Source organism: Heliangelus exortis, chromosome Z (genome assembly GCF_036169615.1).
Source record: "Heliangelus exortis chromosome Z, bHelExo1.hap1, whole genome shotgun sequence".
Classification (NCBI taxonomy): domain Eukaryota; kingdom Metazoa; phylum Chordata; class Aves; order Apodiformes; family Trochilidae; genus Heliangelus; species Heliangelus exortis.
The window spans coordinates 47,662,933-47,690,297 of NC_092454.1; the positions used below are offsets into that span (position 1 = coordinate 47,662,933).

A 27,365-nucleotide genomic window follows, 5' to 3' on the forward strand; every position below is an offset into this window, starting at 1 on the left:
GAAGAAAATACCAAGAAGACAAAGACAGCTCCTTAAAGATATCCCATAAAACATCTGCAATGATAAATCAGCTCCACTGCTTAAAAAAAAATTCAGGGATGAAAGGATGATAGCTAGATTCCAAGCAAACTGAAGAAATAAAATGGAGGCACAGCTAATAAAAGAACATCAGTGCCTTTTGATGAGTTTTTTCCACAGATCTTTTCAAAACATGTTATATCTGTGTAAATAAAATATTTTGCTGCATAATGTTTTTGAACCTGATACAGAAAATCCATTTTTTATCAGGTATAGAAGTATACAGAAGACATTTATGGCTACTTCTAATACTCTTATGTTACTTAAAATGTTACAAATCCTGAAAAAAATTCCCTCCATGGTGCTCAAGAACTTCGTATTACACTGCAAACATATTAAGTTATACTTATGAAGGTTTTATGCAGTTGCCATTCTGCATTATTCCAGGACAGAACATGTCCTTTTGCTCCATCTAATTTAAAAACTGCTTATATGTGACATGGACTAATTCTGACAGAGGTGTCTTAAAAAATTCACAGCAAGCATATTCCAGATAAGAGAAAGTGAGATTGCCTTATCCTACTGAAGGAAGATAAAAAAAGTGAGGTCACAGCTGGCATAAGTTAAAAAAAAAAACACACTCACAAAGCAAATGCAGTATCAGCCATGTAGAAAAGTATTTATAACTTGGAGAAATCTTGAGGCTGAAAGAACCCACAACTCAACAGTAGAGGAAATCCAGGTGGAGAAAGAAAAGCATGGTGCCTACTCTGCTTCTGGCACAAACTTCTTCATTAAAACTCATGATCAGAAAAAAAGCAGATGGTTGCAAAGGAACAATAAGTTACAAATTCACGATAATCTACTGGCAAAACAATCTAGGCTGTATTTTACAAACGAAGAATGCAAGGCAACTGTCACAAAGGCACAACCAGAATACGGTGTGCTGTTCTCCATAGCCAGACAAACATGTTTCTTTAATTGCTACAGCTTGTTTAACAGCAGCAGAAGGCCCCAACCAATAATCCATCTGGAAATGTTTTCACTGCCTCCAGAAACACTTACCTGGACAATACACACCTCAATACATACCTTACTGCTACAATAAACCTCTGCAGTTTTAATTTTCAACTTCTAATTCTCTCATCCTTATTCTCCCTTTATCTTTCCTCGGGAGGGTGGAAGGGGGCTAATAGAGAGCAATCTGTCCTCTGGCTTTTGGTCCACCCATAGTGCTAAACCAGGACAGAATATTTGGCACCCAACATGAGGCACGAATGAGAAATATTTCCTTTTAACTGAAAATATTGTAAGGTTGGAAATTGAAACAAGTCATTTTCAGACTGGCAACATACCTTACTAGAACAGGATAAGGGCAGTGACACGTGGGATAAGGAACAAAAATATGTAAAAATATACCCAGCCCAGTCTCGATGCTGGCAGGGACAGGTGCCTGAGGGCCCCTTGCAGTAGCACCGGCTTAGAAGAGGGCTCCACAGCTCTTTCCAGCACCCGATGGATGTGGATTCTGAGGAGCATGTGGCGAGCTGGGGGTAAAGAAGTTCAAAGAAGCAGCAGAGAAGCAAGGAGTGGGCAAAACAGACCGCGGCTTCTGGTTATAGAGTACAGGCAGGAAATGGGAGGGAATACTGACCCCTCTGTGTTCCACCCCTCTTGAATCCCTCCGGGTCCTAAAGATCCTCTCTCTTGTGCTGGTACCAGAAATTACCCTTGTCCACTCAAACTATGACAAGAAGACAGAATTAATATTTTTCATCCTGTCTTTGTGCCATTCATTGCTCCTCACGTTTCAGGCTCCTGTCCTAAAGAAGCAAACATGCAGGAGCCATTCAATCAAAGCCTCCCACTGTGCTTCAGGCAATATGGACCTCACTCTAAACCAGCACTGTGAACCCAAGAGTTCTTGCTGTCAGGGTCTTCCTGCAACCACACCAGCTTGTTTAGAGCTCACCACATCTCTGTCTTTCACTGCATAAGAACATTTCTCTAAACAAGTAAGAACAGTCATGTGACTGCAGGCCCCCTTAACACTCTAGCTGACCAAATAGTAAATGGACAGTCAGCAGACAGAGCACTGATGTGTCAAAGTTGCATTAACAGACTTGCTATCAGATGTCAAGTGACAGCGTGCTGTCTGGAAAGATGCTTGACTTTGCTCAGGGTAAGTATAATCACAGCACCTTTGTGCTCTTTCAATGACCTGCCTGTAGAAACAAGATATTAGCTAATCCTTGTCACAGTAGAATTCTCACGACCTTCTTTTCCAGTACCAACTTGACTGATGTTTTCCACACCCATTTAGCTTCCTAATTCATACAGAGATTCTCATTTTCTAGACGATTAGCTAACATTCCAGTATTTTATTTTCTTGTAATGCAGACATCAAGTCATTCAGAATGCAAAAATATGAAAAAGGAATAGTTTGCTGAACAGGGTACAAAGATTCACACTTCCTATAAGAAAAAGAACACCAACTAAAGGGGACATACTGCCAGAGAACTGAAGTCTGGAGACGCACTGCCACAATCTTGTTGATGTTGGAGCATATTAAAGCAGATGTTTCCTGTCAAGTGCTACACTCTTCCCCCAGCACTTGCTGGTATACTCCAGCAGTCACTTCAAGCAAACACATGTAAATGTTAAACATCTTGAGCAAATTCTCTCATAATCCAGTGCTCCGTTTGTTATTGCTGTATTCCTAAGTGACACTTAAGAGTCACTTCCCGCTGTTTAACAAAGCACTGTAAAAAGCTATTATAAAGAACCCATTATTGTGCACACAATTGAACAAATTATCAGATCTTCTAAATCCTTTTTTTCAAGTACTGTGTCTGATTTTTCTTTGCACCTAAGAAAAAGCACTAGAATAATGATTTAGGCTACACTGTAGCCACACCACAGGGACACAATAGTAAGAAGAGATTTAATCAATTCCCTCACATCAAAGCTACTGTTTTTACCAAGATCCAGAAGTGGGACAGAAGAGAGGACTTGGTACTGTACAATATGAAGATTGACCCTGTAGACACAAATCAAGTACAACTTTCAGACAACAGTGGGGCTCTGATGACTGGAAAAGTGTCATCCCAGAGGCACTGTGATTACACATCAAATACTATGAAGAATGTCTAGAAGAACCTGTCTTTCTCTCATGAAAAAAAAAGGGAGGGGGGGGTATATTTCTGATGATAATTATCTCTGCTTCCCTACTCTGCTAACAACCATTGAGACAGGATGTCTAAGCATTTATGGAGTACTGGTAGTACTATTAAAGCTTGCAGTTAGCACTTCTTCAGGAAGACGAATAAGTAGAATCTGGATTTCTTTTCATCTCCTAGGCACTATTTCTTCACAAGTTTCTTGCACTTCTAAACCTATTAAAATTTTGCCATGAACTTTTCAGACATCTTTAAGAGTTCCTCAATTACTATTGTAAGTACAATGACAATACAGAAAATAAGGAAGCTCAGCACTCAGTAGCACAGTAGAAAATTTTTTTAAGTACTAAGTTTATTAAATGTGCTTTTCCTCCCATTTTAATCAAGTGTTGTTCTTATTCTTGTCCACGCCTGATGTGGATTAACAGTTGGTCAGAAAGTCCTTTTCCTTTACTTATTTCTTCTAATTCACTAACAAAAAAGCCTTTGCAGAGCCTTTCTAAATATTCATTCCCAGGGAACTGAATGGTAAGGGACACTTATTAAAGGCCAAATTATGACTAACTCAGGCTGTCATATTTCATTATTAAATCTAGAGAGGTAAGTGGGACACATCTAAAAAAAACCATGGATAGATGAATAAGAACAATATTTACCATTTAATCTTCGCATATAAAAATGTCTGCTATGCAGCTACTACCTTAAATGAAATAAATGCCGATCTGAATTAATGACAGTCTAGATATGAGTAACTACTTATGTTTTTATGGGATTTGTTTTAGGTGTTCCACTGGGTGCACATGGCAGGGTTTGCCAGTGGTTGGCTGCAGGGTGGGCTCTGTCAGGACGGGCTTGGGCTGCTCCACCCCAGACACAGGGAGTTCCCATCAGCTGCCACAAACCCATCACAGAGCACAGCTGAGCCCAGATGCCAAGCTGGTCATAGCTCTAGGAAAACAGACTTTAAAAGGGAAAAAAGTTGCCCAGCAGTGATGGTTAAGGAAGAAACAGTATATGCTAAGGGCAAAGAAGAAGCAAGGAGGAGGAAGTGCTGCTTCAAATGCTGAAGTAGAGATTATCCTGCAGCCCTTGAAGAGGACCATGGTGGAGCTGATGGACGTCTCTTGACAGCAACTTTAGCTGGGGAGCTCTCATGGACTAACACTCCCACCCCCTTGCACTGATTGGCATGGAGGATGCAGAAGAATGAAGATGGAAAAAAGGACTGGAGGAAAGGTGTTGGTTTGATCTGTGTGTTTTCTGTTTCTCACTATCCAAATCTATTTCAAATTATGACAAATTATATTAATTTTTCTGAAGTCAAAGTCTTCTGCCCTTGATAGCAGTTGGCAAGTGATCTCCTTGTCTGTCTCACCTACAAGTTCTTTCATCCTGATCCTGTCCTGTTGAGAATGTGGGTTAAGAGAGTGGGTAGGTATTTGGCAGCCAGCTGAGGTCAACCCACTGTAAGTATCTGGATGAATATTTTGGTGTCTCTTTTAGAACCTTCTAATAAAATCTTCAGCATTGGTATGACTACAAATAGTTAACAGTTGCAAAGAAGGTAAAAAACAGGCAGTTTTGGAAAGTTACACAAACAGGATAGATCACAGCATGCATCAGATGACATTCTGTAACATTTTGCTCAGGATGTTTGACATATCTTGTTAAAATCACTATTCGGAAGCTCATTAGGATTTATCTCATTAAGTTGATTTTGGCCAATGTCCACAAGCTTTCAGTGTCAGATTAAAAAAAACAAAAAACAAAAAAACCCATCACAGGTATTTTGCATTGTTATGTGCATAAATGATTCAGAAAACAAAAGTGGTCAGCTTCAAGAGCATGTACGTAAACCTTCAGAAAAACAAAGACAACAAAAAAGAGAAAGAAAAATAAAATAATCAAGTGTCCTGAATACAGACTGAAAACTTCACAATAATAAATATTTGTAAGAATGTCTAGGAAAATATTTACATCTTTCCATCATTATCAGTTACTCAGTTTTATTTAATAATCAGACTTAGCTCCACAGAACTAAATAAGGCAGTAATCACAATGAGACTATGTGTGCTCCCAAAGGTCAAGTAAACATTGTCAAGAACATAATTCAAATAGTCAGTGTTATTGAAAGTGACTTCAGTACTTTCTGACATATTTAGCAAACTTTAAGAAAACAAGACAGACAAGCATATTGAAATGTCACTGTTTCTTCCAGTCTTACAGAAATGCAAAGATCCTGGGGTTTATATCCAGAATGATCCTGTCTTTTTTAATGTAGTATTTCATTATAAAGGTATCTTTCACTTAAACAATGAGATTTTTGGCTCTCTAAACAGAATAAACAAAATAGAGCAAACTCTGACGTAACAGTCTTTCCTTAAACTAGAAAACCTGCCTACAAGTAAGGAAAATTTCCCTGAAAAACTTGTAAAGTGTTTAAAGGAAGTTGCTAGCTCTTAATGTGGTAACTTTTAGAAACTTCCTGAATATGGAAGCACCCTAATAACCTTGCTTTTCAAACAAGCTATATTTCACTTTAAAATCACTATTTTCTGATTAGACGTGTTTAATGGGGGCAGCAGATCTGTCTTGTGTTAGTAAAGTTAAGCAACCAGACCAGAACTGAGACACAATATACTCAGTGAATGCCCTTTCCATGAAGAATATACAAGGCAATAACGTTCAACTTAATCTTCTTCTGTCAGTATTTATGCAAAGTTTTGGTCTGGATGAGACATTGAAAATTCAGATGCTAACACAGGACGTACACACAGCAAATATTTTGAGAGGAGACTGAAGTTGTCAGAAATAGCTTTAGGTATCCTTCTAAATCTGCCTTGAAACTGGGAATATATTTAATAACTGCTTGCAGTCACTCCTGGGATATTTTGTATCATAATAGGTTATATATTTCAGTGACTTAAAATAATAAGGGTGTAGGGGGTGTTTTGATTTTTTTAATGCTTGGTTAGTACTGAATTAATCCTTTATCTGTTTTCAGCTTCCGTGGGTTCCCTCACAAGGGCTGCTGGGTTAGGATATAAAGCATTATTTACTGCAAAAGGAAGAGTGGTGTGGAAAAGGAATTAGCATCCAAGTGTTTGTACTTCCAAAAAGATTTAACATACTTATTTCTTATCCATAATGAATTTTAATTTAAGAAAGGCTTGGTAAAATTAGTCTAGGTAATAATCAAATATCATTGCAACTAGTTAAAACAATAAAGCACATAAGGATGGTGAAAATGAGAAGGTCTTATCAAAAGACTTCACAATTTTGGAACTACTATGTAATACAAAGCAGAGTGATAACTAATGTAATGACCAAGGTCATGTAAATAAATGTTTCATCTTACTTGTCCAGGGCTGTGCTGGTAGGCATGCTCCTGCCAAATCCTCGGACACCCCTCTGACAAAAGTATGGAATGCAAGACAGATTGGCAGCAATTATAGCCAGTGAATCTGATGCATTAACAAAGAAACCATTTTGGCCGAGGATCATGTAGCGGTCCTGAAGAAGAAAAGAAATTCCAAAAAGCATCTTAAATTACATGTTTTGCAGAGAGGTGATTTCATTCATTAGATCCACTGTAGGTAGGGGAAAAAGTAACAGGCTCGGGTTACTTGCATCTGTCTTTGGGCAAAATAATTTATTGGCATCATCCTGCAAGGTTTACAATCTCACTTCTCTCCAGCCTTGTAAATCTAAGTTCCAGACCAGTCCCTAGCTTCATCCTCCTACATGACACTTCAGTAGGCCTCTTACTGGGAGGGAATGCTGGCGTAGGAGAATCTTTTTGCCATCAGCATGCACTGCATGGAGAGTAGGTGGCTGATTTGTGTTTACTGACAATGGAAAACAGCTGCTCTTCTACAGAACCTTTCCATCTTCCTCCCACACTGGCAGGAAAGAAAGTTGTTTCTGTAATACTTTGCCATTTATGACATTAGAAATTAAAGCAGAGATTCAGTGCTTTATTTAGCTGAAAATAGCTCAATTTATAATGTTAACCAAAAAGGACTCAAATTAGTTACTACTCGCTTGAACAAGTCCATTTCATTTATATATACTGTCTCTTCCTAACCAGGAATAAAAGTGTTACACAAGATAAAACCAGCCTAACATTTGATGAATTCTAATTCTGGATTCAAATCCTGCTCAATCTGCAGTCATCTGCAGAGACAAATTACAGCATATGTGTTTCATTTAAGGGTTCCAAATGCTATCATCTGGACCTGAAAGTAATACCACTTTCAGCATTGAGGCCTTAGTGAAAAGCAAATAAAATATAGTTCACATGTCCCATATCTGACCCCAGGCAAAGGTACAGCTATGGTAACACCTCCAGACAGATAAAAACACTTACTCCATCCGCATCAAAAGCAGCTCCAAACCCATATTCTCCACCTTTCATAGCCTCCAGCAAGGCAGTTGCATATGTTAAATTGGGATCAGGAGGCTGTCCACCAAAATCCTCCAGAGGAATACAGTTTATGGCAGAATTTGCAGGAGCTCCCAATTCATCACACAGGATTCTTCTTACATAAGGTCCCATAACTGCAAAAGCAGAAGTCTACCATGCAATCACAAAAGCATATGCTTGACATTTAAATTCTTCTCAGCTCCACAGAGACTTGATACAAAACGTACTTTCAGAAATTCTAGACAGCTGTTCTATCAAGAGAAACTGTATTATTATTATTTCACAGATGAGTGTATGATTTTCCCCCCACTAAATAAACAATCAGCAATTAAGCATTAAAGTACAGTTCTCAACTAGTGGAAGTGAAAAAGTAATCACTGAATGGTGAAAGATGCACATTTTATTCACCCATTAGTAAGTAAAGCAATTATCATACACAGAGGGGTTTCCCTCACTAGAACAAAACTAAGATGCTGTTCAATGTGTTCTGGAATTCAATAACAGTTTAACATGTAACAGTAAGGAAAGCAAACAGTGAGGGAATATAAGAGAGAAATAAACTTACCTCAACATTCCAATTCATATTAAAATTAGAATAAGTTTGTCCAACAAAGGATTTTTACAAAATTTTAATTACTACCATGTAGATAATAAATAAAAATTTTCTCAAAATTCAAAATAGCTTCTTTACTTTGATAAAGATATGGCCAACTGAGCCCCCAGCTCATGCTGTATCATAACTATTATACGCAATGCTGTGGGGGTATCCCAAAACATCAGTCAGGTTCATTTTGGATGGGAATTGTATTTCATGTACATCTTGTGTCTTTTTCTTTCTTTAGAGGAATTTCCTATCCTAATGCCAATGACTGAATGAAAGTATATAGTGTATCATCTTTCAACCAATGAATTTTCATTTTAAACAACTGCATAGAATATTTTCTTAGTATTAGTAGAAAATTTCTAAAATTTCAGCCCAGAAAAAAAAAAGGATCCGAAGTACATACTCACCTAGAAATGCAATAATTAGCAAATTGTACAGAATGTTGTTCAATCTCACTATAAAATCATCTGCTCATAGGGAGAAACTATAATGTCAGTAATGTATGAAATCTACATTTGTGCATTCAGCATCTGAACAGACACTAACAAATGAGCTTTCTGAATCCCTGAGGCAGGTGTGAATAGGTCACTCAGAGGTAAAAATTTCGTGATTGCTCACTCTCTTATGCTCCCTATTTTACCTTACTCTGAAATCTTGTTACCTGGAGCAACTGTAAACAGAGGGAAACCTCTATAAGAAACTTGTCTTTAAGAAAACCTATATGCAATTTCTGTAAAATACGTGGTAAACATTGATCATATTCTCATGAAGAGTATACTTCTGAAAAATTACTTTTCTATGCCAACATTAAACTGTCAATGCCTACAGTCATCGGTATTTCCAGAACTACAGAGCTAAAACAAACTTTGGAAGACAGTTTGTCCATGTACACATGTGGCCCTCTTTAATGTCGAGAATATTGCAGTTCGTGACTCACTTTTTGCTGATGCATCTTACCAAAAAAATCTTTTGATCTGATGCCACCAAGAGAGGGACACACTCCACTTATCTTAGAATAATGGAATTGTTTAGGTTGGAAAAGACCTTTGAGAACATGAAGTCCAACTATAAACCTAGCATTGCCAAGTCTACCACTAAACTAATGTCCCTAAGCAAGTCATCTACATCTCTTTCAAATATATCCAGGGATGGTGACTCAATCACTTCCCTGGGCAGCCTGTGCCAGTTCCTGACATACCCTTCAGTGAACTTTTTTTTCCTAACCTACAATCTAAGCTCCAGGAACAACTTAAGACCATTTCCTCTTGTCCTATCTCTTGTTACATCGGAGAAGAGACCAAGCCCTGCCTGGCTACAGTCTCCTTTCAGGCAGTTGTAGGGAGTGATAAGGTCTCTCTTCAGCCACTTATTCTCCACCCTAAACAACCCCAGTTCCCTCAGACACTCCTCATAAGACTTACTCTCCAGACCCTTTACCAGCTTCGCTGCCATCTCCATAAATCCTCCAGTAACAAAATACACATCTTCTAGTGAGTGGTCCAAAACTGGGCACAGTATTCAAGGTGCAGCCTCAGCAGTGCCAAGAACAGGGGAATGATCACTTCCCTAATCCTGCTGGCCACATTATTCCTGTTACAAGCCAGGATGTTCTTGGTTTTCTTGGCACACCACTGGCTTATATTCATCAAGCTGTCAATCAGCACCCCCAGGTCCTTTTCTGCTTTGCAGCTACTACCCCTCCTGAAGCCTGTAGCACTGCACGGGGCTGCTGTGACCCCAGCACACAACCTGCCACTTGGCACTATTGGACCGCACACAGTTGGCCTACACTCATCAATCGTGCCTGTGCCGATCCTTCCTATCATCAAGTAAATCAACATTCCTGCCTAACTTGGTGTCATCTGCAAATTTACTGGTGGTGCACTCTATCCCCTCATCCAGATCACTGATAAACATACTCAAGAGAACTGGGCCCAAGAGTGAGCCCTGGGGAACACCGCTTGTGTCCAGCTGCCAAATGGATCAAGTCCGTGGTAGATTGCTCCGGTGGTTATTGACTGGTACCCATAAACAGGTGAGATACATTTTAGTTTGCATTTCTCTGGCCTCAGCTTCTCAATACTTATTCTTTATGGTATTTTGGGAAATAAAAGACTGAGAAATAGTATTTCTGCTGGGAAAAAACCTGAAACTTTCTCTTTTGTATAAACAAATATTCTCATATACAACTTTTGTATGTGTACTATATGTATGGCATCCACAAGTTACAAAGTCATAAAGCCAGTTCACCTTGCAAGTGAAGTCTTTTCAAACATTTATGGTGCATTAGTTTTTCTGACCCCGAGCCAGACTGTGCATCTTTCTGACCACATATAAAATTTTTCAACACTCACTTATAGATCTGGACATGAGAGCTCTACACACCATTTGGCTAACATTCTCTCTGGTGCAACATGTGACAGGAGGCAGTGCCTTCCTCATTGCTCCCTCTGCATTGCTCAGGACACTATCTGCTCTTCTACCACAGCCTGGAAAAACTGGGTGTTCACACCGACTGTACACCAACTGTTATCTTTTGAACAGTGACTATTAGACTGTACAAAAGCTTTGTAAGTCCATCTAGTTCCCCTTATCAGTCAGTTTTTGTAATCTCAATAAAGAGCAAACCCCGGTGGTTGATGGATTTTTTTTTTCCACAGGATAAGGTTGAACACCATTATTTACATTTCTGTCCTTCCAGTCATTATCTGTAGAAATCTTTATTTATTTTTTCATGATGTAGATTAAGATAGATCTCATGCCAATATATGTTTCGCCAAGTGACACAGAGCACAATTTTTTCATAGTGTCTCAGAATTGGTCCCCTTGTTGTCTTCTGTGACACTTGCTCTCCTCTTGCCCCCAGTACACTGAAATTTTTTAAAAGTCAATGTGAGTGAGACCAAGGTCTCAGCCAACTGTTTAAAGACTCTTGAGTGCAATTTGCTTAGACCTAACTAATTTTATACCATTTAGAATTTACTCTTAGTAGAAACTGCCTTGTAACCACCTTGGCTACTGCACGCTTTATTACCCTCTCATGGGAAGATTACCTCATCCTGCTTGCTTCCAAATGCAGAAATAAAACATTTATTGGACACATATGCCTGCATTTCTCTGTCAAGAAAAGTTATCTTTGCCTAGTAAGGGGTCTAACCCATTGTGAAGATTGTCTTTGTTACTAGTATAACGTTCAAATCCTTTCGTTTTACCCTTAACCCTTATTAATTACGCTTTTTTAAAAAAAGTCTGCCTCTTATATGCTGTACCTTAATTGGGAAACTTCTGCAGTGTACCTACAATTTTGTCCTGATAGCAACTTAAGTTCATACCTCCATTCATGGCATCAATCCTTATTTTAATCTGGTTGGGTCCGGTCAGCAAATTTCTGATCGCATTGAAGTTGAAGATGCTTCGAAGGAGATTGAGGTAGATATCCACAGAATCCACAATTTCCACTAGAAAAATTGGGTAGAAAATTAGGCAGAAAAAATATCACTACAGTTCATGCATGGGAAAACATCTCTTTCAGCATATTCCCACCAGCCACATGACTCAATTAAAACCAAAGCACACAGGCTCTACGTGTCAGGGATTTGCTCTGAAGCCCATGGGGGCAAAGTCAAAGACATCCACTGATTTCAGTGTGGCTACCAAAAAGCTTTAAGCCTTGCAGAGACCAACAGTTTTGCCTGCAGAGGTGAGGTACATGGACAGTTCCTGTTTCACTCAAAACATTCATTAGAGCACACCGTAGCAAAATAAACTCTGCTTAATCATTCACTAAATCACTGAGCAACTTTTCAAACTAAACAGGTTTATTTTCAGAGGAAAATGTCTGTGCCAAGCTGAAGCCACACATTCTATTTTTCTGCCTGACAGCAGTTTCTACCTGCTTCATTCCACCAGGAAAGACATACAGCCTATTCTCAGTTTTGCCACCTGGAATATCTGCCTCCAGTTTGTTACCAATCTACCATGATACTTCTGCATTTTGTATCTCAATGCTTTAGGAAAGTGAGGCCCCCATACAACATCTGGCTCTAGACAGATGGCTTTAGACATCTGGTCTTGCTAATTCGAATTCTAAGTTTATAAAAGAAGACAGCTATGAATTTTTTCATTTTTTTAAATTTTAAACATTGAACTAAAATGAATTAATGAAACTAAGTCTGTCATAATGAAAGCAGTCAGAAGCTATGCTTCTCAGGTCACCTTGGAACATACTGCTTTTGCTTATTAAATTAAAAAAACTATGTTACAAAAATGTCTTTTTATCTGGTTAAATTAGTATCTTGAAATATTTTAATTAAAAGTTAAATTATTAGAATATCAGCCAGTCTTCTTCAGAAACACTGGCCTCACCCTAATGCTCTTCTTTAGGAAAACATTAAAATGACAGATATTTTTTGAACCTAGAAAAACACTTAAGAGTAGATTCTGAAAATACACCTAAAGGGACAAGCAAAAAAACAGAATTCTCAAGGCTGAAAAAACCCTGTAAAATGTATTTGAAAGTTAGTTCATTATGGTGTATGCTGGAAGCCTCAAGGTTTACTACTTATCTTCAAGTAGGGTCTAAACCTTACACATATGAATAAATGCCTCAGCTTCAGTGGAGTTATTCACACATGTTAAGATGAAGTGCCTGCAGAATTAAAGTTTAAAAATTCATTTTGTCTAACTGCTTTACTCTTAGCTGCTTCAATACCTCTGTAGGGCAGATTCACAAGTTAGCTCATGTAACTGAAAAGGAAAAGTTTTAAATACAACTATATTTATTCATGCACTTATAAGCCAATTACATTGTTTCTGCAGAAATCCCTTGAAGCTCTATTGTTCCAAGATGATATATTCTGGGAAGACTTGATTGGGAAATTACTTTTCCTTAGACAAACATTTAGACAAATTGCCATTGATTTTAATCTACTTCTATACTAAGTCAGGGAGGGGGTCAAGTTTTAATTTAGAAAAATACAGTCTGAAGAGATTTGAAATTGTAGCAATCATATGATTCCAGAGTGGTGTTGGAGCTGAACTTATTTTTTTTTATTTGCCTGAAAAGCCAAATATTTTCTTTGAAAAATAACAAAAAAAAACCAAAATCAACCCAAAACACCCAACAACATAGTTTCAGAGTCATTTTAATAAAAAACTTTATCAACATGTACTTTGTCTCAAAATATAATGTTTTTCATAGGAAATGAACTGGCTTTAATTCTAGGACATCAGAAGAAGGAAGAGCTCTTGAGGCCATACAGAGTTTTGCAGTATTCAAAATCTTGTATGGGCCTTTTCCTTTGCTTTTGACTCCTTCCAATAAAAAATTGCTCTGTTAGCTCATTTTAAAGTAAGTACAGGCAAAGAAGCATTCATATGCTTAAAACTATGTGTTTAAGCACTCCTTTTCCATTTGCATCAGAGGAGCCTGAGGGGATGCATAGTGCCTTACACATCTCACAACATTTAAGCCAGTGTGAGCATAGAATGAATAAGCTGAGACTTTCATGAACCCTTTTATTATTTTGACTTACATGAGCAAATCCTTCCTAGTCCAAAAATGTTTGGTTTTTAACTACTAGCAAGCCTAAGGACATGTATTTGGTGAAAGTAATGGGCTAAATGATGATGCCTGATGCACGTAGGTCTGTGACTCAGCTTCTTTACATGACAATCAATTCAGCACTTACCTATGCTGTGTAATATTTTGAGAACTTGTAGTAAGGCATTTCGAAGAATTGAAGTTCTGTTTAAATAATTACCTGTTACATCATTCTGCAGCAATTCCAATATTTAGAAACAATTAATGCAGCATGCATAAAAGCATATATTGATACCTCGGAAAGGTTTGAATTTGTTCTCCAGATCAAATTCCTGTCTTCCTAGGCGTGATAAATCAACTCTGAGATCAGGGCAAATGGCATATTCCTCCAAGGTTTTGCTGATTTGATAGATTTTATCAGAAACCATATCTGGAGCAGGCCCTGTAAGAAAAAAAGAATGTAGTGGATCAGTTTTTTTAAACAAAGTTCCCTACTTAAAAAGGCAGTGGTATTGCATGTATTTTTCTGAACATGCTGCAGCTGTTGAGGAATAAACACGAAGAACTACAGTGAGTGAGGTCTTTTATTTCATCAAATCTCAGAATGTTAGGGGTTGGAAGGGACCTCTGGAGATCATCCAGTACAACTCTACCACTAAAGCAGGACCACATAGAGCACATTGCAGAGGAATACATCCAGGTGGAATTTGAATATCTCCGGAGAAGGTGACTCCACAGCCTCCCTGTGCAGCGTGTTCCAGTGCCTTGTCACCCTCATAGCGAGGAAGCTTTTTATGTTTAAATGGAACTTCCTGTGTTCCAGCTTGTGCCCATTGCCCCTCATCCTGACTACTGAGAAGAGTCCAGATGCATCGTACTTGCACCCACACTTTAGGTACTTGTAGAAATTAGCAAAGTATCCCTCAGCCTTCTCTGAGGTCAAACTCAGCCATCTTCAAATGCAAGGCTGCAATTCCCTTTACTGTTTGGTGCATACCACCCATGATCCCGTATCTTTTCCTGATCACTACGGCCAAGGCTGCCCCCAGCCTTAATGTCCCCCACCAGTTCCCTTTTATTTTTGTCAGTACCAGGCCCAGCAGTACCCTTCTCCAAAACCTGAGTAAAAGAATTGTCCTGAGTACACTGGAGGAATCTCCTGTACTGTGCATGCTGGGCTGTGTGTGTGTCCTTCCCAGCAGGTATCAGGGTGACTGAAGTCCCTTGTGAGACCCAAGGTGACTGTGAGGTGACTCTCAGCTCTCTGTAAAAGGCCTCAACAGCTTCCCCATCCTGACCAGGTGGCCCGGAATAAACACCCACAGCAGTGTGTCAGCCTGTGTCAACCCTTAGGCCTTACACACAAGCTCTCAACCTTGCAACTCCACCACCCTATCCTCCTGCTCTGTCTTTCCTAGGAAGGGACATCTCCATCCACAGCAGTGTTCCAGGCACCTGAGCTGTCCCATCACGTCTCAGGAACTGCAATGAGACCGCGGCCCCGTGACTGCTCACACATCTCCAGCTCTGCCTCTTCATTCTCCTTGCTGCACTTCTTGGCAAATAAGCACTTCAGAGAGGGAGTTACCTGTGTTCTTTTCACCCTTTAGGGGTGACAGGCCTTCTGGTTCTCCAAAATAGGAGCACACTGCCCCACAAGTGCTGAGCTGCTACAGCCAGCTGCCTCTCCAGCAACCCCAGTTACATCCCCACCCCCTGCAAAACTCCCTGAAAGCTCTCTCAGAGCCCTGATAACTCTTGCCCTTGAATCCTTTTCCCCCTGCAAGACAAGCTTTCCCTGCCTGTTGACAGCAGGCCTGGTGTCCCGTAAATCAAGACATGATCAAAAACCACCAAGTCATGCTGGTAACACAGGTTTAAAACATTTTTTTAAAAATCTAATACAGTTACAGTGCATTACTCATAACATACTGATTCACAGTATTTAAATCAATCATTATTCAAGTCAGTGGTGACAAGAGAAAAAAAATGCACAGTCATCAGAGTTATCCTTCTTTGGGTTTACTCCTCAGAGACTGGCAATTTTTACCCAACACAGAATCTCAACATATATATTAAAGGAAAGCCTGTCCTTCCACAGCAGTTCCTGGTGTTTCATAGCACTGTCTGCAAATGGATGCTTGTAAGGGTGAGATTGGTTTGTGTTTTGTATTATTTCATTAGACACAACTATTATTTAAAAAAGTCTTACCAGTCTGACAGTATTGTTTTCTTGCAGCTTTCACCCAATGACTTAATGAAATGCATCTTTGTCAGAATTCAAAATATCTCTACTGCTTAATAAGCAATTATTACCTGAAACATTTAAGTCGTTCAGAAATCACATTTTGTTTGTGCATTACATTCACTGTCAAATCCTGAAGATTACCTCTATTTTTAAAGATTTAATTTATTAATTCAAGGGTTTGATTTGTCAATCAAATAAAAGTTGCAGGCTTGATGCAAGAATGATGAGACAAGCTATTGCACTTGTAGCAAAAGAGTTGAGTATGAAGTACAACATGAGTTGAGTATGAAGAATTCCTTCCTGGCTTATCTCTTCATTGATTACATTAAAGTCACACTTTCAGTCCAAAAAATTACTTCCTTTTACGCACTATCCTCTTTTATGCACTTTCTCCAACTCTGAAGCCTCTGTCTTTTCTGTGTTAACTTTCCATTCCTCTAGCAATGCTGCTGTATTCAGTACAGTGTTGCCACATGTACTGTACTAGTGTGTTCCACCTCAGATGCAGTGTACCAGATGGTCTGAGGCAATACAATAAGTCACTGAACTCTTCATTCAGATTAGAAAATGACTTCTTAATCACCTAATCCAAACCAACCCCAAGGGGTCAGGACAGGTTTGATTAGCTCCAGATCATCCTTGAGATGTAATGTCTACTGATATTTCCAAACTAAGAAGGTCCCACAGTGTCACTCTGCATTCTTTCCTACAGCTATAGAAAAAACCCACTTCTTCCTGACCTGGATTTGCAAAATAGACTGCATGAGAATGGTGAGCAACAAGTATCTTCCTTAGGAGCTTGTTGTGTTGCCCAATCATTCTCCTAATCCAAAGGCCTTACCTGGAACTTAGCACACATTTTCTCAGCTGCAATTTAAACCAACTAAGTTTCATTATGTCTCTGCTGATTATCATAAAAAATTGAATCTTGTGACCTGTGCTTGAGGAGTGTTTCATATTTAATGCTTAATAGCCTCTTTACATTTCCTTTAAAAAGGCAGATTACACTAAAAAGAATTCCCCTTTGATTGTTACCCACTCATGATATTAGGTGTACATGGTATTTTAAATTTTACAGCGTGCTAATGTATCTAATGGTTTGGTTCCAGTTGTGCTGTAACCCTGGTTCTCTCACTGCTTGACCTTACTAATCTCTCTGAGATTCAAGCCTACTCTGTTTATAAAATCACACTGGCTTAATCATGCACAGTTTTCAATTAAACAAGAGACAAGGGAAGAAACATCCATTTCTCAAGTTCTCCCACCTTCAAAATGGGAAAGGGAACAGAATTTTAAAAGCACTTTCAGTGTTTTCAGATGGAAAGCACTCTATATATGCGAGGGACACAAGGAGCCAGGAATTGCCACCATGATGTTTTACAGCTACACACAGATCTACACCATAAAACATTCATAATGTATAACACTCCTACATGTGTTAGCTTGCTGATTCCAGGAAACAAGGCATTAGCTATATACAAAAATTCCACAATTCAACAGAAGAATTGCAATAGTTAAAGTGGTAAAAACTTCAACTATTACCTGCCCTGGATAAGAGCAGTTATTTCCTGGCTAAATATGAGAAGTGCTTTATTCCATACAAGACAATGAACTATACTGCTTACAGCACTTCTGAAATTACATTCTTTAAAACAAATGCCAAGACAAGGAACACAGAAATATAAGCAAAACAGAGCTCCCTCACAGACATCTTTATAGAGGATCAGAACTGTTGCAATGATCTGGCCATCTACATTAAAATGCTATAAAAATGGGAAGGCAAACGTCTTGTTTATAGAAATCTTACAGCTAGCACAAGGACTTCAGTCAACATTTAATGCTTATTGTACAAACACATATGAACAAATGCATTCCTATAACAGAAAAAAAAATTATATGCGTATGTTCATCATAGTTTTAATAGAGTGAACAAAAAATACGACGCCAGCTGGTTACCCTTGACAGCACATTTTCACTATATTGAGATGCAAAGTGAAAAAAAAACCCAAAAAAAACAAAAAAAGAAAAACCAAAAAAACCCCCCAAAAAAGCTTACCTCCATTGGCAACCTCAAACTTGACGCCAAATTCTCCTCCAGGTCCACCAGGGCAGTGGCTAGCTGTTAGAATAATTCCACCAGCTGCTTTGATCTTTCGGATGATACATGAAACAGCAGGTGTGGATAAGATACCGTTCTGTCCAATCACCAATCTGCCAATCTAGGTGGAAAAGGAAGTCAAAGTATTCAGGAGGCAGCCAAGCTTTTTTATTAATTTTGAAAATTCGTAAACATACACATATAAGTATACATGTACAGAATAGAAATTGTGAACTCCTAGTATGGAGCCTATTCCTTTGCAGAGAAACATATGCACGTGAATTGATAGCATCCTAATCTGGAATGCTGACAAAAAATACTGCATCCTGGCATATTTGACCCCTATGGCCTGTGCACTGGCAGCAAAGCATGATCACAGTCATGGTAGAGATTTGCAGAGCTCTCAAGCACAGCGGTGAGCTATGATCCTGATATCAAACTTTCCCAGATACCCCCCAAAAACAGCACATCCCCTCAAATACCAATAATTTAAGGCTAACTATGTGAAGAAGAGCAAGTATATGGCCTTTCATGGAGCAGCATTTCATTACAATCAGAAACATCAGTATGTACAGGACCTATAGTCTCTGTGAGTGACACCTCTACCACAAAGACAGCCTTGGATGCCTTAAAGAAAATACTGCTCCTCCTCCAGCCATCAGTGACTCCTTGACTGTTCCACACGAAGAAGGTGTGTTCCCCTGGGCACAACTTAGTAGGGGATGTCCCCACTGTTTTTAAATAAAAAAAGCTTTCAGGTCTTGTTTTTAAACACTGAGCAAATGTGTTTGGTATTATGTGCAGTTGCCCTGCAAGGATCCAATTTCAAAACCTTGCCTTCATGCCCTACAGATAATACTACAGTTTCATGTCAGCATAAATAATCAAGGAGCAAACCAGAAATGTATTTACAAACAAGCATGAAAAAGCTTCAGTTCCTGCAAAACCGGCAGATACATAAAATGGAGAGGAAAATGGCAGGTTTGCTTCACCAGGGAGAACCCAGGCAGCTGGATATGGAACTTAAAAGGATACTGCCAAAGTTTTTTTCCAGTATCCTAGCTTAACCAAAAACAAACAAAAAAACAAAACAAAAAACCACCAGAACAAACAAACAAACAAAAAAACCAAAACCAACCAACCAAAAAAGACCCTACCCAAATTAGTATTGTTTGGGGTCTGGGACAGAGGAAGGGGAGAGAAGGAGGTGGGAAGAGAGGTAGGGGTGGAATAATGAGTCCTTCCCACTCCACATCTAAAAGTGGACTGGCAATTCAACCTCAGATTTCCTTCTCTAGTTTGAGGGAGATTTAATGGCTCTGCTGTCTGTGCAGCAAAGGAACAGCACAGAGGATGTCACTACCTGACTCCTTCCTCTAAAGAGCCCTTCCTTCATACACAGCTAAACTGCTTCTGGGTTCAACACTGGTGGAAGGCCCTTACAGTTATTTAGAAGTGAGGTTCCAATATGCTTCAGAAAAGCTAAGGATTAGTAAATTTATTAACCTGTCTTATGTGGATTATTCTAAGTAAAAAAAAAAAACAAAAACAAAACCAAAAAATCCCCAGATTTCTACATTGAAATGATCAACTTCTAAAGTAAGCACAACTTACCTTTTGCTAACTAAGCACAAACTATGGCTATCAAATAAAAAAGAAAATGTGCAGAACAATGAATTATTAACTGAGAGTTCTGCATCAAGATCTGATGATAGGATGGTTCTTTGTCTAGTTGGTTCTCTTTTCACAGCTTTTGCAGATAATTTTGAAGCCTGTGGATTCTTTCAAGAAAATAGCTATGCTCTCAAAATTCTAAATACAGTTCATGGAAAACCTTAAAGCTTAAGGTTTAAGGTTTTAAATTCTGAAGAAAATTGCAGGGGTGGAGGGTAAGGGGAGAAAGAAACATCAAATTTTGGGTTCTCATTTTTCTGTTATAATGAAAATACTTTCCAGGAAGAACCAATATCATTTCCAGGAGAAAGAATGCAAATCAGCAGAAACAACATTTTCTGTTTCAACAACAGCAACACTTCCACTGTCACAGTCAGTTGGTGAGAATGAATGTCACTACTGCTCATTTCAGTGGTATTAAACTATTTGATTCCCTATTTAAGCCTAAGCACACAGCTTCATTAACATATGACTAGCTCATATGTTAATCTTAGGGCATTTTAAAGAGGAATTCATAACATATAAGAGCAATACGATCTTCTATATTACAGAACCTGATGACAACTTCAGCATTAATAGCTTTGATTTTTTGTGAAACAAAACATATCAGTGATTTCACACATCCTTGAGGAGCATACTGTATGTTAACACTTGTGCACTGTGACAGCATTTACTTGCAAGACTGTATACCACTTTCTAACTCTTGTCTCTCCTGCCTTCCCATTCTTGCTGCTCCCTAAAGGTAAAACTAAGTAATTTACAGCACCTATATTTGCAAATCTCTCAATTTGTCATAATTTACAGGCCTTAGAAGCAGCAATTAGAAGCAGTCCTTGCTCCAAGACAAGCGAAGCAGCAGATTACATTATTCCACTGATTACAGAACAAAATTGGTATCTCTCTTACTGACCAGACTCCATTGCATCTATGTAATGTTATTCTCATCTTTTAAAACTCTGTAAAAATCTACAGTTGCTACACATATATTTAATTTATTCAACACTTTTGAATGCTAAACTACTTCAAAAATTCTTTCTACAAAACTCTACTTGTTAACACAGAAATGCAATTCCTACATTGAAGGGCAAGCAAGACTCTGTTTAGGCTACGAGTTTTTTGGTAGATTTTTTTTTTTTTTTAAAGCAGAAGTATTTTGTGTTGTGGGCTGACAATTGACACGCACATTTTTACCTCAGAAAATGTACAAGGTAAAACTCCATCCATCAGGAGAAGCACACAAATCACAGGGTGACCTAGCACATGCTTTTACACACTTTTTGCACCAAGTTAAAGAAAGAAAACTTTCCATTAGCCACATAATTTATGGTTTTATTTAAACCAGTGCCATGTAAATAATTTTAAACAAAACTGATTTTTTTTCTTTTAAAATTGTTCTGAATTTGATCTTTATGGCTTCTTTTGGTCCATGAAGCATCTTTTGGACATGTCATATCTTGCAAGTCTTTTTATTAATACTGCCATTTATTTGTACTGAAGCATTAAAAAACACACAGAACACTGGGAAACAGACTTTAACAAACTTTCTGCCAGTCTGCACAACAGTCTACCCAATGTACCTTTGTAATGGAATGAAAAGCATAATGACAATAAATACCGAAAGGGTTTGTGCTGAATATTGTCTCTCCCTTTTTTAAACTGCGAAGTATGTAGGGCAATGACTCAATCTTCCAAATACAGATGTCAGAAATGAGCGACAGGTCTTAAAAAAGAAAGATGACAGGAATTACATTTTGCAAACTGCTTGAAAACAGCTACACTGAACCATCTTGAGGTATTCAAGTATAAAAAATGCATTTCCACTTGCATACAGGCTTATTGTAAATACATGTTCTCTGTACTTCTAAATCTAAATTAATGAGATTTAGACTTTTGCCTTCGTGCACACCAAAACTGTTGGGTTTTGGTTTTGGGTTTTTTTTTTAATGTACAGTGGTTATATTCTTCAGCATGCACAAATTATCAGGTACTCTCTCTTTACCATATCTTAATTTTTCTCCTGTTCAACAGATGTTGGACAAACCAGTTTTCCCATTTTTCTGCATGCCAAATATGAACATGAACAGGAGTAATTTGCTTTTACATCAGCATTTGTCACAAAGCCATTGTATCTATATTACTTAGAAATATTTAATATATACTAATTTCTATACTACAGAAATACTGCAATATTTAGTATCCAATATTATGGATATTGCAAGAGAAATTGCATGACCAATACCCAGGTATCTATTTGTAGAGGCTACTGCAAAGAGCTCCAGGTTATTTGAAGATCTTCAGTGCTTCTACAAAACTCCCTGGGACAGCATAGATCTTGGAAGTGGAAGTGGTACCATTCTTCCATCTACCCATCTTCCCCCACTCTCTTTATTTCAGTGGGAAGAACACACAACTTCATCCTTTCTTGTGCCAGAAGCTGTTAATTTTGTCTCTGAACCGAATACTAAACTGACATTTAGTTAATTTTAAACAATGAACTCAGGTTTACATACCTGACACATTCTGGGCTAAAACACTGACCAAGTGTCCACGTACCAACTCAGAATTAAAGTTCCAGTAATATCCTTATAAAAATCTTGGACAGTTTCATAGCATGGAAATATTATCTTTGGAATTCAAAAAGTTGCATGGCAACAAGATCACAGACATGTAATGTCTCTCCTAATACTGTGCCACTACACCACTTTCTATTTTATCACTGTTTTCAGTAGCAACAACAGAAACAAAGACCACCATCCTCAGCAAACTTGTACAGATGAAAGAATAGCAACTCATAACAAGTACTTTACAACAACATTTTTATGCAATATTGCCGCTTGCAGCTGTGCATTTTCAGACAATTCGGTTGATTACTATGGAGTCACTTAATGCTTTTTTTAATTATTTTTTCTCTCACATGCCTCAGTCAATTAAAGAACATGAAGCAAGCAGATGATATCCTGGACAGCACAGGGCTGTGCCTTCCTGCCTTTTACTACAGTATCCTAAAGATGAGCACCACACTCAAAATAGGAGCAAATATATCAGTCACACAGGTCCAGGGAAGTTGGGCAAGATTTGCCTGGAAGGCCACGCAAGATACAACCGTTTTACTATAAAAAAAAAAAAAAAGAAAACTGGAAAAATCTGTGCCATCTCAAACTTTTGCCTCGTTACTAGCAATTTTTGATGATCTCTCTAGCATGTTGCTATGACTTCCCATATCTACTGTATGATCATCAGTGTCTGATCTGCCACTGAGACACACACATAGAACTTCCTATTTAAACCTATCCTAAACGTTGCATAAAAAGTGATACACCACATCCAACTGATAGGTCTAATGGGATACTTGCATTTAATTTGTAATGGAACTGTATTAGCCAACAGTGGAGCCTTGTACTTCAGTTGTTCCACACATTAAGGGGCAAGGACACTACCATTGACAGGACACAGGTGAAAAGGGAAGCAGAGCCTCAAATACACTGTTGCCACCCATCTTGGCAGAACAAGTTGTTGCAATCCGAAATGGTACAGTTTCTCTTTTTTTTCTGGCTTTCCTCATGCTCCAGTTACATGCAGTACCTTAGGTTTGGACGACCCATCAGCAGGTGACCCTTGCTAACCACTCTCCACTCTGAACATAAAGATTTGGTGAAGCATGTGCTGATTACAGGAGCACAGCATGGGCCAGCCTGTAGCTGTTGTCTACCAGCAGGAGCCCACAGAGGCCATGGGTGTGGAGCATGTACCTGCAACACGAAGCTGGAGGGCATTGAGACAGAGGGATTGAAGACAAGAAGATGGGGTGAGCACTGGCAGCTGACTGGGCAGGGGGCCTCATCTCACTCCTTGTACTGGGGCCTATGCCAACTGTGCTGGGCTGTTAACACTGGGGGAATGTGGAGTGAGTCACCAAATTAGAACACAGGGAACCTAGGGACTCTAAAGGGCAACACACTTACAGTTGATAATAGAAAATCCCTTTTTATTTTTGTACTCAGCAGGCACAATTAACCATAAGACTTGTTATGTCTCTTCCAGGAAGGAGATTCAGGTTCAGGTTATCAGCACTACATAGCTATCTTTCTCCTCACACCCTGGGGTAGCTAAAGGTTGTGAAGGCAGTTCCAAGGCTTCTACACATTTCATTTGATCATAAATACAGCAGTTAATTTCTTTCTCTCTGATAGTGGATACATGTCTTCTAATGACATTAACTTAATCCAAAGGGACAGACCTGTGTCCTACACAGTATTCCCTTCATCTTACATAGTGCAGCACTAAACAACATCTTTAGGAAGGTTTAGATACCTTCCCAGCAGGTCTGTTTTAACAGCCAAAGAATAAAACATTTAAACATAATTCATCAAGTCAATGCGAGGCTTATAGAAAGGAGGCTGAGGGTGAGGATGGTAGAGGGAGATGGAGCATTAGCACATGAAAATGGGAAGCCCTTTTAGTACCCATAGCACCCCACAGCTGGCCTGCTGAATTTGTGACTCTGTCATTAGTTAAGAGTAGCATGCTTGTATTCAGATATTGGTGGGAACTGTGAGCTGAAAAGCTTGGGTTTGGGCTTCAGAAGACACTAATGAGAAACTGTATTTCCAGGATACTCCCAGTGATTTAAGAGAGGGGAAGAAGCACTATTATAGCAAGGTGCAAGAAAACATGTCAAACTGGAAATCTTCTGAGGTCAAAAGGGACTGGATCTTCATGGGAAACAGCAAAATGGGGAACATGACAAAAGCAGCAGGAAGAAGGCAAGCTAATGGAAAAAACTAGTCAGGAAGGAGCCCTGAATGCAGCATAATCTGGCTTACAAGCACTTGGTTTTCTTAACCCTAAATTTGTCTTCCTCAGCACCTCAGTCTTCGTGGTCACCTTATGTTTTTAACCCTCCCTGCAGCTCCTACCACTGTGAAAGGGCAGGAGAGGACCTCAGCCACAGCAGGGCAGCTCTCACTGCAGGGCTCTTGCTTTAGCTGTTGCTGCCCTTTATCCTGCCTGGTCATCAGGTCCCATTCCAGTGGCCAGGCTTTCTCCACCAAGCTACATGAAGGATGGAGCTGGGGAGCAGCACTCCTGGGTACCCCATTCTACCTTCCTCAGAACATCCCACACACCAGCCCACTGCCACTGCCCTGCACGTACTCCCCGAGTGCCCTCTCCCCACCACTGCAGACAGAACAGCATCATCCTACCCTTGCCAGTGTCCCCACCCTCACCAGTGTTCCCCCCCACAGCCCTCCTCACTCACACCTTTGGCTGCCTAAACCCTGGGTCTCTGCAAAGGCCACTCTGGTAACACGGGCAGTCTCAGAAATCTCAGGTATCGTTCAGCATCTGCTTGGTAGTAGCAGTGTGCTGAAAAGATGCTTAGACAGAAGTTTAAAATGTTCATAATTTATACCAGACTGGCTAATCCATAAAGCTTGTATGCAGCATGTATCAGCAGGAAAAATTCAGACACACACAGAGATTCATTTCTATGTTGAAAGATCTCCTGGTTTTAGAACATGAATGTACTTGAACAATAGAGATTTTGGAAAAAATCAGATCTAGAGGATCAACTCAGCTATCCTGAGAGACAGCAGCTTCAACACTGCTTGGAAGTAGAAACTTGAAGTGTACAATAGCTGTTATTCCAGCTTTCTGTACACACACACAGACATATAAACATGCATGGGTCTACCAGAAGACATAATTTTTCTTCCTGAGTTCTTTCCTGTCTTCAAAACTGCAGAAGAGAATCTGTAAGCCATCTGATCATGCAGGTATTTGCCACTGTGGTCTTGTATTTAATTTGCTTGGAAATGAACAAGACCTTTAAGGTCCCTTCCAACCCTATCCGTTCTATGATACTTTGATTCTAAGAGAAGAGAATGGTTGAGATGCAGCCAAAATGCTGAGTTCCTCTTGCTTCAAAAATATAATTTTCCCTGAATATTTTTAAAAGATCCTGAGCAGTAGATACATGTTTCACACCTTCACACCTTTACCACACACTTTGTTTTAATTCTGCTACATTTTTTTCGGCAGAGTCAACTGTGTTCTTCTGCTCCCGTTCCTGCCTAGTCCAAAATGAGGTGTGAAACGGTACGGCATGGCCAGCAGTCTCCAGAGTTTATCACTAGAGCCTCCGCTTCACTCAGATAGAAACTGGCACTCCGGAACCTGGCGCTACAGCCTGAAGGACGTACGAGCCGGCACCGCGCTGACCCGGGCGGGCACCAGGCTCCCGGACCCCTGACACACCGCCGGAAAACAAGTTATTTGCATAGCTGTCTTTTTCAGCGCTACCCGATTTATCACATTAAAACGTTCTCCCCGTCCCTATGGTGCTGCTCCGCGCTTCCCCACCGCGGGGAGGTCGCGGAGCGGGTGCGGGCGCAGAGCCCGCCTGAGGCGAGCGGGGGGCCGAGGTTCCCGTCCGGCGGCCGCCAGCTGAAAGGCCGCTCGGGGGACGACGTGAGGGGACCCCGCTTACCCCGTTGGCCGCGGCCATCTGGACGACGATCTCGATGGCCGTCTTGCTGAAGTACCGGCCGTCGCTGCCCACCACCATGGTGCAGCCCTGGCGGTCGCGAAGGTCGACGGAGGAGAGGAGGCTCTGTACGAAGTTGGGCAGGTAGTTGCGCTGGCCCTCGAAAAGCGCCGTGGGCCGCCGCAGCCCCCCGCCGCCCGTCGGCCGCTGGTCCTCGTAGGGCGCTGTCTGCACTGTCAGGACCGGGATGGGGGTCCTCTCCATGGCGGCGCTCCGATGCCGCCCGCCCGGCTGTGGCTCCGCAGGGGAGCGGCAGCCCCTCACGCTGCAGCCTCGCCGGGGACCGGGAAGCGGAGAGGCGTGTCCCCCCGGGGCTGCTGCGGGGCCGGGCTCTCCCTGCCGGCCGGCCCCCCGTAGGGTCGGAGGCGGTCTCGCTCAGCCCTCGGCGGCCCTCCGGGGGTGTCCGGCGCCGCGGGGGAGCCGGGGCGGGCATCGGGGTGCTCGCTGCCCCTGCCCCCCCACACGGCGGAGCCCCGCCGGCGCCTCGACGCCCGTAAGGGCGGCCGGGGCTTGCCAGCTCCCTGCCATCAGCGTGCGGCGGCCCTGGCCAAAAATAACTCTGGAAAGCGAAGCCGAAAATCGCGGTCTCCTGCCAGGGCTGTAACTGGAGGCAGCGGGGAGAGGGCGAGCCAGCACCACACACTTGCTCGGGGGGATCACGCTCTGTCAGCGCCGGGGCCGTCCCCACCGACCCCGCCGGCTGACTGCTTGCCCCCCGGCCGCGCACCCCGGGGCGGCATGAAAACAGCCGGCGGTCTGTGACCTGCGGCAACACTTGACAGCCCAGGGCAGGGGCAGAACGCGCACGGCGCGAAGGATCGGTGCCGAGGCTGCAGTAAGGCCGCGAGGTGGTATTGTACCTTTTTGCAGGAGAAACAACAGAAGAACAGGCAATTAAAGAGTGAACGAATTCTTTCACTACTAAATCTTTAGCAAGGGTATCGACTGTAGGGTAACTGACCCCGCACTGGAGCCTGCCGACGCTTGCTCCCTGGGAGGGAGAGCAGCCCTCTGGAGGTGTCTTTGCCT

The 27,365-nt window shown here is 40.7% G+C and overlaps 1 protein-coding gene across 2 annotated transcripts in view; it reads right to left on the reverse strand.

The window, feature by feature from the left end:
• The window catches only part of PGM5 (phosphoglucomutase 5), a 153,359-nt gene extending 126,557 nt beyond the window's left edge, over positions 1–26,802 (reverse strand). The window contains exons 1-6 of one of the 2 annotated variants that reach the window (XM_071730216.1): positions 26,280–26,802; positions 18,074–18,236; positions 14,065–14,211; positions 11,560–11,685; positions 7,567–7,757; positions 6,556–6,710 (exon numbers count right to left, since the gene is read on the reverse strand). In XM_071730216.1, coding sequence (XP_071586317.1) covers positions 6,556–6,710; positions 7,567–7,757; positions 11,560–11,685; positions 14,065–14,211; positions 18,074–18,236; positions 26,280–26,540 — 1,043 coding nt within the window. In that variant the 5' untranslated portion in view covers positions 26,541–26,802. The remainder of the gene's footprint in view (positions 1–6,555; positions 6,711–7,566; positions 7,758–11,559; positions 11,686–14,064; positions 14,212–18,073; positions 18,237–26,279) is intronic. The other variant, XM_071730217.1, reaches the window with a different exon arrangement.
• Positions 26,803–27,365: the final 563 nt, after the last annotated feature.